Source organism: Diadema antillarum, unplaced genomic scaffold (genome assembly GCF_040938485.1).
Source record: "Diadema antillarum isolate AM-2024a unplaced genomic scaffold, OU_Dant_1.0 seq00000701_RagTag, whole genome shotgun sequence".
In the NCBI taxonomy this organism is placed as follows: Eukaryota; Metazoa; Echinodermata; class Echinoidea; order Diadematoida; family Diadematidae; genus Diadema; species Diadema antillarum.
This window is the reverse complement of record NW_027271606.1, coordinates 105,668-119,335: the sequence shown is the minus strand read 5'-3', so window position 1 is coordinate 119,335 and position 13,668 is coordinate 105,668. Positions and strand designations below refer to the sequence as shown.

The 13,668-nt window shown below is 40.0% G+C and overlaps 1 protein-coding gene across 1 annotated transcript; it reads left to right on the top strand.

The window, feature by feature from the left end:
- Positions 1 to 26: 26 nt before the first annotated feature.
- LOC139737712 (MAM and LDL-receptor class A domain-containing protein 1-like) lies at positions 27 to 13,455 on the top strand. Its single transcript, XM_071648387.1, has 17 exons — positions 27 to 165; positions 529 to 629; positions 1,179 to 1,343; positions 1,886 to 2,006; positions 2,321 to 2,440; positions 3,475 to 3,615; positions 5,092 to 5,354; positions 5,745 to 5,967; positions 6,567 to 6,707; positions 7,117 to 7,214; positions 8,117 to 8,281; positions 8,756 to 8,888; positions 9,808 to 9,918; positions 10,827 to 10,920; positions 11,642 to 11,717; positions 12,628 to 12,684; positions 13,331 to 13,455. The coding sequence occupies exons 1-17, from the start codon at positions 27 to 29 to the stop codon at positions 13,412 to 13,414; spliced, it is 2,232 nt and encodes a 743-aa protein (XP_071504488.1). The 3' UTR covers positions 13,415 to 13,455.
- Positions 13,456 to 13,668: the final 213 nt, after the last annotated feature.

The following is a 13,668-nucleotide window of genomic DNA, read 5'->3' as shown; positions in this document are numbered from 1 at the left end:
TTTCTTGCTGATCAGATAAATATGACATGTGTAACTTTGAGCAAGGGACAGTGTGTGACTGGGTGCAAGACAGCACTGCAGACTTGAAATGGACCTGGGTGTCTGGTAACCAAGGAAGCCTTGATGGGGCACCTGGTGTGGATCACACCTACAACTCTGGAACAGGTACACTAATGGGTTTGGTTTGTTTGTTCCTTGTTTTCTTTGTCATTGAAGAATATTTAGTTTCAAGTTAGAATGTTTTGCTGTTTTTGAGTTGTTGTTTGTTTTGCTCTGCATGTATCCTTAACCTCTTATCAAGAGGTTGTAATTTTTTTTGTAAGTCCCCAAGCAAGAATGGCAGTCACTTTGATGACTTAGATGCTGATATCTGATTGGTTGCTATGTGGGAGCAGACCTAGCAACCACATTAACCACAAGTTGCATTTCTCCTTTACTATAGATATGATATATATAGACTAGTTTTGTTTTGTGTTTTTTTCCTGAGTGAAAGTTATAGTCATTCTTGTGTCACCTTGTTTTTCACAGGTCACTATCGCTACCTCGTGTCGGGTGAATTTGATGTGGGAAAAGTGGCACGACTCAACAGCATCGTTCTTTCCAGGCCAGCTAACGATGGTGACTGCCAGGTAATGGCTAATTTCTTAGAAATCATGACCCTGTTGCATGAAAGTTGTGGTCAAACATAGGTTTGTGAATGCACAATTCTGACTGGCTGATACCTGACTTATCTTTGATTTTCTGACTAAAGTTTAATTGCATTTTTTTTAATGCAACAGTGCAATGATTACTCTTTTTTCTTTTCTTTTTTTTGCTGGGCCACTTCTTGTGAATTTCACTTAACAGTTTAATAAATGTGGATATTTCTATACATATTTTAGTATTTACAAAGATGAGTTGCACGACTTCACTGTACCATGAAACTCATGAGAATTTCTATTCCATTTAATCATTGGTCCAACTTTAACAACATACCTGGTAATGATAGTATCTGCACATGCACCCTGACGTATGTGATACATTCCCATTCCATGATGATAATCTTGATTGTATACAGTCTTGAAAAACATTCCTTACACTACTTTTTGGTGTTTCTGATATTGGACGTCTATAATAGCCAGAGTCGCAGTCCAGTAGCAAACTGATAATGCTCCCTCTGCAAATCCTTTTTGTTCCAGTTGGTGTTCTGGTACTTCATGTATGGAGTTAACGTCCGGTCACTGACCGTGTACACCACAACGTCCACCAGCGGTGATCCAGTCCAGCAGTGGACAATGTCCAACTCTCAGGGTGACCTGTGGATCAAGGGCACAGTGCCTCTTAATTCTGGCAGGAAGTTCATGGTAAGCCATGCTTTCCAGCTCGCTACTAAATAGTTAACTTATTTTTTCCCAAGACTTATACTCTTTGTGTTCCATGCTCACAAACCAAACTTGGCTGACGACTTGTCAACTTGGCATGCTTTGTTTAACAGCACAGCCATGCACAAACTGGTTTGTTTTGAACACTGGACCATTTGCAAGAAAAATATCTGTAGTTACGGCTGTATGTCATAAACTTTATAGTTTAATAGTAGATTGAACTCCTGACTTTCCATCAGAGGTCCTGAGTTTGAATGCCTTCATGAGCCTACATCTTTATACAGTGTTTATATCCACCATGTCCCTTTCAACCTAGGTGTCTAGATGGGTACCTAACAGTGCGAGGGTAATACTAATGGCAGAGCCCTCTGGTCAGAGCAGTCGCAACACTGAAGAGGCTACCCTGGTTAAAGGAGATCACAATATATTCTTCTGTAATATAATAATAGTATTATGATGTATGATAATATTATTATCATTACACTATCTTTTTTTTCATTCTCCAATGTGCTTGTGACCCCTAGGTGTACTTTGAGGGAGTAAGTGGTGGTGATGATGATAGCATAGCTCTGGATGACATTGTCTTCTCACCAGGCTGTATGAAAGACCCCGATCAGACTCTACCCGATACCTTGACTCCCACAGGTGAGTGATGGGTTTCCTTGCAGACAAAGCTTCCTCACATCTGAAAACTGAAAACTGAGACTTTTCATTTATCACCTCTTAAAAACAAAACAACTTCAATCACATTTAAAGATCAAAGTAGTAAAGCACCTACCATTGGTACTTTACACAATAAATAAGAACATACAAAATAACACAGTTAATTAATTGTCCATGGGTGATACAATATAAATGTCCTGATAAGATATGTCACCAGTTTCTTTAATGGACCAAGTATGATTTTTCAGAGCCTAGCATGGATAGCAGCCATTCTTTCTTTGATTGTACAATACTAGGGAGCCCTCATTGTGGAGATCCAAACCAGAGAGCTTGTGACGATGGCACCTGTATTGACATGGAACGCTTCTGCAACTTTGTCTACGATTGTGATGACCTCTCAGATGAGGCTGACTGCCGTGAGTATTCCCGTATATGCTGAATATTTTGCAAGGTTTTTATTTTCTCGAATTTGCTAGTCAGATGCTATTTGCTAATTTAAAGACATGGACAAATATTGGCTCTGATTCTGATATGAGTGTGATGTGCACAAATTCATTTTTCTGTTCAGTACTGTACTACAAGCTCTCAAATTTATGTGTAACCACTTGCAAAATTGTAGGGCAGCCCAGATCGCAAAAATTTAGTCTGGCTAATTATATGGCATATACAGTAACCCCTTGAAGACCAATCAGGAGTATACACAGGCAGTAGTCCATGAAAAATGTGTGTTACAGCGAATTTATTTACACCTAAAAGGTTAAAGGCCTTTTCTCACTGACTACAATCCTGCACCATCTCTGTTATAGAGTCCTAAAGTGTGATATCCTGGCCATTTATTGCCATGGAAACTGGTTCTAAGCAACCTCATATAGCCTGAATATCTATGAACACAGTTGCTAACAAGGCTCGTGTTTGTGGTTCCAACCCACTGTCTGTTAGGATTTTGTAAGGATTTCTTGTAAAGCAGAGCTGTAACAAAAGATGGCAACATCATTACTTTGGTACTTCAGTTACACTCTGCTTGGTATGGAGTTCAAAACTTGCACGTAGTACATGTACAGCAAATATATATATTTTTGATAGATAGTAGGCCCTACTGGACAGATAACAGATATGTACAAATTCATTTGATATGAACAAGCAGTGTAAGTAAGTAGAAAACTAGCTGCCATATTTTTGTGTGTATTTTTTTCCTTTTAATTATGATTGATGATAATGAAAAAACATAGAAAAGATACAAATTTGTAATTGGAAAAGCTGATATGCATGTACTCACGTGCAAACTTGTTTGTATGGGATATGGTTGCATGTGTAAAATATATGTTTGTTTGCGTGTCACTCCCTTTCTGTTTGTCTGTCCAGTTGTCTGTCCATCCAACTGTATTTCATCTGTTTCACAGTATTCTTTATCTATTGTGTTGATGTTTGTTTCTCTGATGTCTGCCAACAGCTGCTGTGTGTGACTTTGAGGATGACATGTGCTCCTGGTCCCAGTCAACCGGTGATCAGTTTGATTGGATAAGGTACAATAACTCTGCCTCCGATAGCTTCACTGGACCAGACTCTGACCACACTACAGGAAGCCCAGCTGGTGAGTGAGTGGGGTGGGGAAGGGTGTGATTAATTTTAATAGTGGTATAGCGTGATGTGCTGGGGTGAAGACACCCAATATTCTTCAAATTGGTGCAAAGATTCATCTGATTAAATTGTCAACTGGATAAAAGTTCATTTTGCCATCCATCCATTCTAGCCAGAGATTCTGTAAAAACCTCAAGATGGATAAGGAAGCCATTCACTTTCACAAGCAACAAGGAAAAACTTTCAACCGGGACCTGGGGCAATAGGCCTACTCGCTTTCTTCAATATATGATCCCATTCTCTCAGAGCGGCATGCACCACCTTGTGGAAAAACAACTTTCTTTGTTGCAGTAGCGATCGATCTGAAGAAGCCTAAAGATTCAGTAGGTGAAAGTCTCATCAAACAGGTAAATTACAATTGATTATGGCAAAATGAACTTTTATCCAACCACCTTATACTCATGGTGGGGTGAACTACCAGGTGTCAGTATCTTTGCCTCATTTTTGGGTGTGACTGAGCGAGGGATTTAACTACTCCACCATGTTGTTACCCAAGGAGGTGAGATAGGATCTGTGGCATGATACAGGTTTGTGACCTTGACTTGTGACTCTGAAACACAATTAGTCAATAATCATTCCTTTCTGAGGCATAGAGTGTATTTGCCTCAATCTAGAGGGGATAGTATGATAACTCACTACCGCACAGTGCTTAGAATCTCATCAAGGCTTGAATCCCCAACTCTCGAACTGTTAGGTGAACACTGCATTGTTATGCCTCACCATGAAGCGTTGCCGGAGGCATTATGTTTTTGGGTAGTCCATCCATCAGGTGCTATTTGCAAATTTTAAGACATGCAAAAATATTAACCCTCATTCCGGCGTGAATGTGACGTGCACACACATGATGTAGGTTTTCTCTGTTCAGTACTGTACCCCGCAATCACAAATTTAACTACTCAAGAAATTGTTGGGAATTCCGGATTTGTGAAAAATTAGACTCGCCAAATGTATGGCATGTACAGTAGTTGACAGCCTGACAGGCAGTCTGTTAGGCTGCACCAATTACAGTCATGATTGCTACTCTGTGACCTACTGTGGGAGCCATTAAACCTGTGATACTAGAAATTGTGCAAAATGGCTTGATGGCAAACCTAACTGTAACCTTTCAACAAAGCAAGATTTTTCCATCTCAGCGTGATATTGCAGGTACATGTACGTAACATGTAATGGTAGTAGGACTACGCTAATTCACAAGCAAATTGTTGTGGCTAGGATCAGTCCCAGGATGTAGTAACAATGCCAATGCAAAGGAGGAATATGACAGCCATACACACATTCCAGGCATCAATAAAGCATTTAAGATTAGCATCCTACTTCAGCGCAGTGTAACACCAATCAAATCACTACATCAATTCTGGCATGATCTGTATTGTACTAATTTGGGCGATGTCGTTTGACAGAGAGTATCCCGATGGTTCCCTGCTCACAGGTATCTATTATTATGTGGATGGCACCAGCAGTCGCCAAAATGAAAGGGCAGCCCTGGTCAGCCCAACGTTCAGCATGGCCGGCACCAACTGCGAAATCTCGCTTTGGTACTACAGCTACGGCGCCACCTACGGCAACCTGGAGATCCGGCGGCGGGTGGACAGCCAGGAGAGGGCGCTGTTGCAGATTGACGATGGGAATAACTTCATTACTCAGTGGAAACAAGTCGTGGTGCCAATCTTTCCTTGTTTGACAGACTTCCAGGTATGGTCTACAGGGAGGCTCTTTGTGCCCCCTTTCACATTGAGACTCTGTGCCCCCCTTTCACACTGAGATGCTTTGTGCCCCTTTCAAACTGAGGCACGATCGTTTTTACATAATTCAGTATTTTTTTTTCCATCACTTTCATTTTTTCACATTGTTCCTCAACAAACAGACATTGCAAATACAGAAAGCAAATTGGTGTTGTGTCTGAAATTCTATGAAATTTAATTATGCCATTCCATTTGTGATTTTTTTTCTTTTTTTCATTTTATGAAAGACTTCGATGAGTAGCAAAAAAATAGTTAAAAGATGCAGCTTCAAATCACAGAACAGTGGTTTCTGAGACTCAGTCAGTTAATTCAGGTGACATCTGCCTTGTTTTGTCCACAGATTCTGATTGAAGCCGGCAACCAGCAGACCTCCCAACAAGCTGGAGGCTACGCCATAGACGACATCCGCTTTGATAACTGCTACTTTGCGGTCTCCACGCAGTCCTGTCCAGTCGGTCAGCTGCAGTGCGTGGTGGACAATTGCTACCCTGAGGAGAAACGGTGCGACATGGCCAAGGACTGCTGTATGGACGATGCACTGGGCAGTGACGAATCAAGCTGCAGTAAGGCTGGGAGTGTAGTCTATTGCATACTTCAGATACAAACCACTTTAATATAATTGTGTGTGTTAGTCCTATAAGTGTATGTGCCTCTGTGTGTGTGTCATGCTAGCATCAGTTTTATGCATGTGTGTATATGCTATAGTGCTATATGGAACCCCTGCTATAATGAGCTCACTTTTAACAAGATACTGTTTTAAAGGAGGTGACTTTGGTAGTCCTGATTTTCCATTCCTGTTTCAGCTAGACTTGATTTTATTCCTCTGGTCTCTTTTTTAGTATGTTTACAATGAGGTACATGTGTACCAGTCATAAAGTGCTGTGATGGAAAGGTTGAAAAAAAAAAAAGGATTACAGCATCGGCGATTGCCAATGGGCTGTGATGTCTATGGCAGTAAATAGAGAAAGTTACTGGTCCTGGTAACGCGATTTTAACCTGTTGAAGATGAGTCCCAAGTATACCCGGGCAGGCGTCTATGGAAAATATATGTTGTAGCAAAATTATCCCATCCTCAGCAGGTTAACAAGATGTGTGGCAGGCCTTGTGATGTAGGTGGGTCACTCCTGATACTTTTATCTCTCTTGCTCCCGATGCTTGACAGCTTCCTACAGACAATGCAACTTTGAGGGCAGCATGTGTGACTGGGTCCAGGTCAACGACGCCGATGACTTTGACTGGGAGCTGGTGCAGGCAAACAAGAACTCCAAACTGACCTACGACCACACCCAAGATGATGCATCTGGTACAAAAATCACTTTTACTCTTCTCTTGGAATTCACATCATTATAAAAAGTGTACACATGAGTATTCTCACAATAGAATTTACTGTATGGGTGCTGTGCTTTGAAAACGTGTTTATCATCTATTCATTTATTAAGGCATCCCATTTCATAATACAAGTGAATAGGACAATATCTCATGCTGGAATACAGTAGCACCTTCCCATAGCAACAACCAATCGGGAAGGAGGATTCTTGTCATCACCATGGTACTTGCCATTCCAGCAAGATCTGCTGTCATAGCAACGTGTCATGAATGGGGCCCAGTGTAAACTATTTATGCTGAAAGTATGGATGTACATGTATGTGTGTGTGTGGTTGTATTATGTGTGTAGATGACCTAAATGTAAACATTTTGTATTGTCTCGGCAGGATATTACATGGTAATAGATCGTAGCAATGAGGTCCAGTCTGGTGAGAAAGCGCGACTTGGAAGCTATATCATCCAGGCTAGCACGACTGATTGCAAGGTTTGTAAAAATCTACATCAGTGACACTTTTTTTTTTAGCAGTCTTAGAATCGAAGTTCATTTTGATCTAGACACAGGCATAATGATCCTAAAATCAGATAATTTCTTGAGTGTCGAATCATCTAAGAATCCCGAATATTTAGTAAAATATACATTTTTCTTTGTATGTGTTTTTTTTAATTGGTCTTAAAGATTGTCATCTACAGTCAAGAGGTATATCCTTGGTAGATTTTTTTTTTGTCAAACATTTGTGATGGTTAGAATGCATATTGTACTTCTAAAAATCATGTAAATTATGCCCCAGTCTGATGCAGGGTAGCTTTCAATCACAAGACCAACCAACGTAATCTAGATCACAAAATTATACCAGCCACAGCAAATATCTACACAAGCCTCAGTCCTTAAAACAACCCAAACATTTTGATGTTGCAACACCTACAAAATGAAACTTTGTGTGGACTGTGATTGCTGAATAGCATGTGCATGATACTTGCTTGTATGTGAGAAAATCTAGAGAAAAACGATGTTTAAAATTCTACTGGTCTTGCAAAAACCTTTGCTTGCCAATGAGCTCGTAACTCCAAATTCATTTGCTAAGTGACATCAGTCTGATGTTGTCTTCGTTTTGTCAGTGAGGACTCGGAGTACAAGGACAGAAGGTGGTAAATGACTCACCTTAAAGACCATTGTGGGAAATGGGAATAAGTCCTTGCAAAAAGGAAACATGTAAAAGAAACTGAATTTTGAAAACAGGGTTGGCTATAAAAGACCCATCAGATATCATTCCATATCATTTTGCACCATGTACAGTGTAGCTCTTACCAAAGATGTGAATGAAAAAAGAATATCAACAAATTGACAAAACAGTGAAGAAACTCTCCTCTACTCCATCCTTTGCTCAGATGCGATTCTATTACTACAAGAGTGGTGAGGACAGTGGCTATCTGAGAGTGTACACCAGGACGTCTGTAGGAGGCCCTCTACTGCAGCGCTGGACAGACAGCACTGACCAGGGACTCATGTGGGTCAGGGGGTCAGTGGATCTGGACAGTGATGCTGTCTTCCAGGTCAGTTTGTTTGTTTGTGTGATCACACCTTCCAATCATTCTTATCTATGATTGTGAAAACATTACACATTGGTTGCCGGCACTGGATGTACCATATATAGTTATGTGGAAAACATATACTCAGGTATGTATAGGAGGCAGCAGGTTAAAGTATAGTGTATCGATAATGACTTTTGTGTTGCAGCCATTTTTGCATAATCGCCATATTGTCAGTTAATTGTAAAACAACAACAACAACAAAATATATGAATTGCAGCATAACAGCAGTAGCAGGCAAAAGAAGTGATGTTAGCAGTAGTAGTAGCAGTAGTAGTAGTAGTAGTCGCAGTAGTAGTAGAAGTAGCAGCAGAAGAAGTACATGTAGTAGTAGTAGTAGTGTCTAGTAGTAGTAGCAGCAGCAGCAGTAGCAGTAGCGTAAGTATACATTATGTACATGTATGTAGTCCAGCAAACTCCCTTCTTTTTAATGATCAGGTCATAATTGAGGGAGAGAAGGGTCAAAGCTCAACGTCCAGTTTAGCAGTGGACGATATCTCCTTCACCCCAGACTGTGCGGCCTCTCCCACCTCTCTACCAACCATCACCACACCAGGCCCAACTACCAAGGGTATGTACTGCAGCCACTCATGCAAACACACAGATGCTTCTTTAGCTCCTCTATCATTTCATATGTCATGTGATTTTATGTACAATATAAGCAGATTTTTGCTGATGGCAAAAAAGTAAAGAATTTGATAGTCTTTGAATGATTTCATAAATGTTCAGGGCCCCGTTTTATCAAAAGATATAATCGATTATAAATTTCCTTACCACACAGGCTGCCATAGACTTACAGTTGAAATCAACTATATAATCAATTTTAACTCTTCATAAAACAGGGCCCAGGATGATGTTATTTGACATGTTAAATATAAGTCAAAGTGTTGCTTTTGTATGAAATGTGAAGCCCTACTGGTTTTAATATGAATATTGTAAATGGTTTGTAGACTCGGTTACAGACCAGTCTATGGACAGCTTGTGAATGAGCATGAAATTATGATCAGGTATTATATATGAAGTAAATCAATGTGAGGTGACCAAGACAGATTTAGGTGGCTGTTACCTGGCCACCAAGAATTTATTGAAAGAAGGGAAAGACACTCAAGAAGCTCATGTGAGTGTCCACAAGTTTTGATAAAGTCCCGGACATCAACCTGTGATTAAAACATCAGTAAATTATCCAGACTCCCAAAGCTTTCTAGTGATTTTTGTCCCGCTTTCTTTCCCAAAACCCTGCCATGAAAATGTTAAAAAAAGACACCTGCAGCTTTAGGAGAACAGCCATTATAAGGAATACATATGTATGTCTATTTGTATGTCTATTTAAACACCTCTGGAACATGTCCCATAAAAAAACTGAAAAGCCTGACATTCAATACATGTGGACTCTGAATTTTTGAAAAAGCCTCATAATTTGCAGTTTTCTTGGCTACGACATCTATGATGATATCCAGTATGGGTCACATGATTTTGTTTGCTTGCTCCAGCTGAGATGACGACAGGGCGTAGACCACCAGGGACCACAAGAAGAGTCACTGAGCCTACAGAAGGGTGGACCACCCGGCCTGAAGGCACCGGCCAGCCAGGCACTGACAATAGTGAGTCTAACAAACCTGGATGACCCAGGGACTCTGGGTCAGTCAGAGATGGGTCCCAAAGGCCTGTATTTACAGAGGTGGTTGAAGTCCAATCACGGTCTACAAAACTTGGTGTGAAAAAGGCGTACCCTACAAACTTGAGTATCTCTGCATAGTTTTCATCGGATGTCTCTTGGTGTACGCAGTCTGTCACATGCATTTATCTAGAAGAAATTCACATAAGCCATGGACTAAATTTAAGCCACAGTCGTGAATACAGACCAAAGTGTTCTGTTCTGTATTACTGATGCTAATGGTTTATGGGTGGATGCTGTCGTTAAAGGGGAATGTATCCTTATCATATGGATGGATTCAGTGAATGCAAACTGTATTGTCACCGCTAATGATTTACTGGTGTAGATGTACAGTGTATATCTTTAAAGGAATTTACCTTACACAGTCATCGTCAAGATTAAACACACCCCATTTAAATAAATCAATCAGACAATCCCTTCAAAAGTTTGGTTGAATCCACATGCTGTCAGTGTAGGGTGAGAAAGCTACAATATTGTGTCAATTTAAAAAAAGAAAAGATAAGTACACTTTCCCTTGACTTGTAAAATGTTGAGGGTAATACATTTCCCCCAGCCTTCTGAAAAAAGCAAGTTGTGACCTCTATCGTTGTGCTGGGAAAAGAAAACATTCACTTTCCCAAACTAAAACAATAACTTTTCCATAAGAATGGACGGGTAGAACATTTCGCCAAAGAGCAAGCTCACTTTTCTTTTAAGATCTTGGAGTTGCCCAAAATTTGGCAGAAAAAGCAGGTTTATTTTTACACACTAAATTATATTTCATGGAGTGATGGAGGATTTTATAGAGGCTCAGTACATAACCTCCCCAACTCTCAATGTGTTGCTTGGTTACAGCCACCCTCATCATCGTCCTGTGCGTAGTGCTCGGAACACTGGCCATCATCTTTGTCATCGCAGCTGTGTTCCTGTGGAAGAGAAGGTCAATGAGGTATGATGTGAGGGGTCAGATGTTGATGTGAGGGGTCAAATGTTGATGTGAGGGGTCAAATGTTGATGTTAGAGGTCAATGTTGATGTGAGGGATCAAATGTTGATGTGAGGGGTCAAATGTTGATGTGAGGGGTAAAATGTTGATGTGAGGGGTCAAATGTTAATGTGAGGGGTCAAATGTTGATTTCTGGGGTCAAATGTTGATGTGAGGGGTCAAATGTTGATGTGAGGGGTCAAGTGTTGATGTCGTGGATCGATACTTGGACACCAGGGGCTGCACATTGTCCCTAGGGTGAAGAGACCTCTTATCTCAATTGTCATACACTAAAACTCAAAAATACTGATCTGAAATTCAAAGTAACAGTTACAATTTGTACTAATGTAATTTGTTTTTACATTGCTTGGGGCATTCCATGGAGAGATGAGAACAAGTGGCAATATACTTTAAAATGGAATTTCCAGGGTGTGGAAATATTTGCACATTTCGCGCAAACAGAAACTAGCGCGAAAAGAAAAACATGCAAATATTTTTGTTTGCCATATGTTCCAGTATGTAATGTCTTGATTTCGCAGAACTAAAAACACACAGAAATTCATTTTACTCAGGCAAGTGCAAAAAAATACTCATGTGAACATATCCACTTTTACAGTATTTGAAATCACTGGGAGATTTCTGCTTGGGTTGATGAATGTTTTTCTTGCTGTCTTGTAAACTTGCAGGAAGGATTATGAAGTGAAGGGCATGGCAGGAGGTATGGCCAACCCTGGCTACGACGCTGACTTCGGCAACATGAACGTGAGTATGAGAATACTATGGTACAGTTCACTCCTGTTATAACAAGTACAATTATAATGAAATTCTTGTTACAACAAGATCAAAATTGAGGTCCCAAAATTATCATCCCTGTATCTGTATACACTGTGCTGTTTGGTTACAACAAAATTTCATGACAATGAAAGAAAACTGCCAGTCCTGAGGCCTACTTAATAATGGGAGTATGCTGTACTCGCAATTTCTTTTTCCGTCCGGCTGGCTCCTTTTAGCTAAAAGTTCAGGCATACCATTATCACAGACATGTCCTTTGGCATTCTCGTTGTTTGCCAGGATTATCTGACATTTTCGTTTGAATTTGATCCCCAAAAATGCAATCATATTTTTATTTATTTTATATTTTTCAGTCAGCTGTCACTCTCTGCACGAATGTATTTGTAGGATCACAACTGCTGATCTTTATTTGCCATTGCGATCTTACAAATACATTTAATAGAGGGTGATGGTTTTGGGTGATAACTGTTTAAAAGATCTGTCATTGCACATCTTCACCCTTCTTTGTTAATGTTCTCTTGCTTTTAATGCAATTGTCGACACAGCAAAATCATGTTAATGGTGATTTCTGTGGGTGTTAGATACAGAAATTGCCTTCAATTCATGTTGAATATGATTATGGCTTCACTTCAGTATGCATTTCACTCTCAAATGCTCACTTGCTTGTTCTTGCTTTATTTCTAGTACATCATGAGCAATGTACCTTGTACTCAGAGACACAAACAGTAAAGGGCTTTAATAAGTTGCCATAGTAACAGCTAGACAGTAGCCAATCAGCTGCAAGTATTCTGATCGTTGCTATGGTAACTGCAACCACAATGTGCAACCTGCCATGTGCACTGTAATGTAACCCTTTTACCCCTTTTATTTCCATTCACAGTTTGCCTTACAAGAGGTGGACACCAATATGTTTGGGGAATACCCAGAAGAAGCGATGGTAAGTTAATCTGTGCAATCTTAGCGTGGCCTTTCACCATCTAACTCTGAAAATCACAACTATGATGGCAGAATCCTAATGTGACCTTTCACCCCCTAACTCTGAAAATCACAAACATGATAGCAGAATCCTAACATGACCTTTCACCCCCTAACTCTGAAAATCACAACCATGATGGAAGAACCCTAACGTGACCTTTCACCCCCTAACTCTGAAATCACAAACATGATGGCAGAATCCTTTATGACCTTTCACCCCCTAACTCTGAAAATCATAACCATGGTGGCTGAGTCTTACTGTGACCTTTCACCCCCGTAACACTAGAGACTATTTTGGTATCACAAACCAGATGCAGAGATATTCTCACATGTAGTGATTAGCCTGTATATTTTTTTTTTTGTAATGTAGCTCGGTGTGCCAGTGAGTTTTAAGCACAAGAAGTTTGAAAATGTAATACAATGTATGATTTTATTAACCTATATCTTTTTGTAATGTAACTTGGTGTGCCAGTGAGTTTTAAGTTTAAGAACTTGGTAAATCTAATACCATGTTTGATTTTAATTTTGTTTCGTATTCATTAGTATTGTTATCATTATCACCATTACTAGGAATAAATGACCAAATATACTCACTTTTATCTCTACAGCCCACTGAGGAGAAGAGGGCAGTTGACAATCTTTACGCCACACCGGACACTCTTCCAATCAACAATGATACTGAAGTTCGTTAGGTCGATTTTTTTTTCCACCATGCATCTATTTTGACTTGAAGAGGCATTTCGTACGACAAAATGTTTCCGTTTGTTATTATGTGTCTGAAATGCCTAATTTCACTCTCAGAATCAAGCATTCTTGGCTACAATTTGTGAAATATGATTTCAGAAACACGGGAGAAATTGTGATTCAGGTTGGCTGTCGTGTACGGTTATAGCGTGATGCATGAATGCATTCATACTTGAGTTATTTTCCAAGTCTGAAAACCATG

Bases quoted from the DNA above. Each gene is read 5' to 3' on its own strand.
- LOC139737712 (XM_071648387.1), top strand. From the start codon at position 27: ATGTGTAACTTTGAGCAAGGGACAGTGTGTGACTGGGTGCAAGACAGC. The intron at 2,007-2,320 runs GTGAGTGATGGG...GTACAATACTAG, and splicing joins CGATACCTTGACTCCCACAG to GGAGCCCTCATTGTGGAGAT. The intron at 8,889-9,807 runs GTATGTACTGCA...TGCTTGCTCCAG, and splicing joins ACCAGGCCCAACTACCAAGG to CTGAGATGACGACAGGGCGT.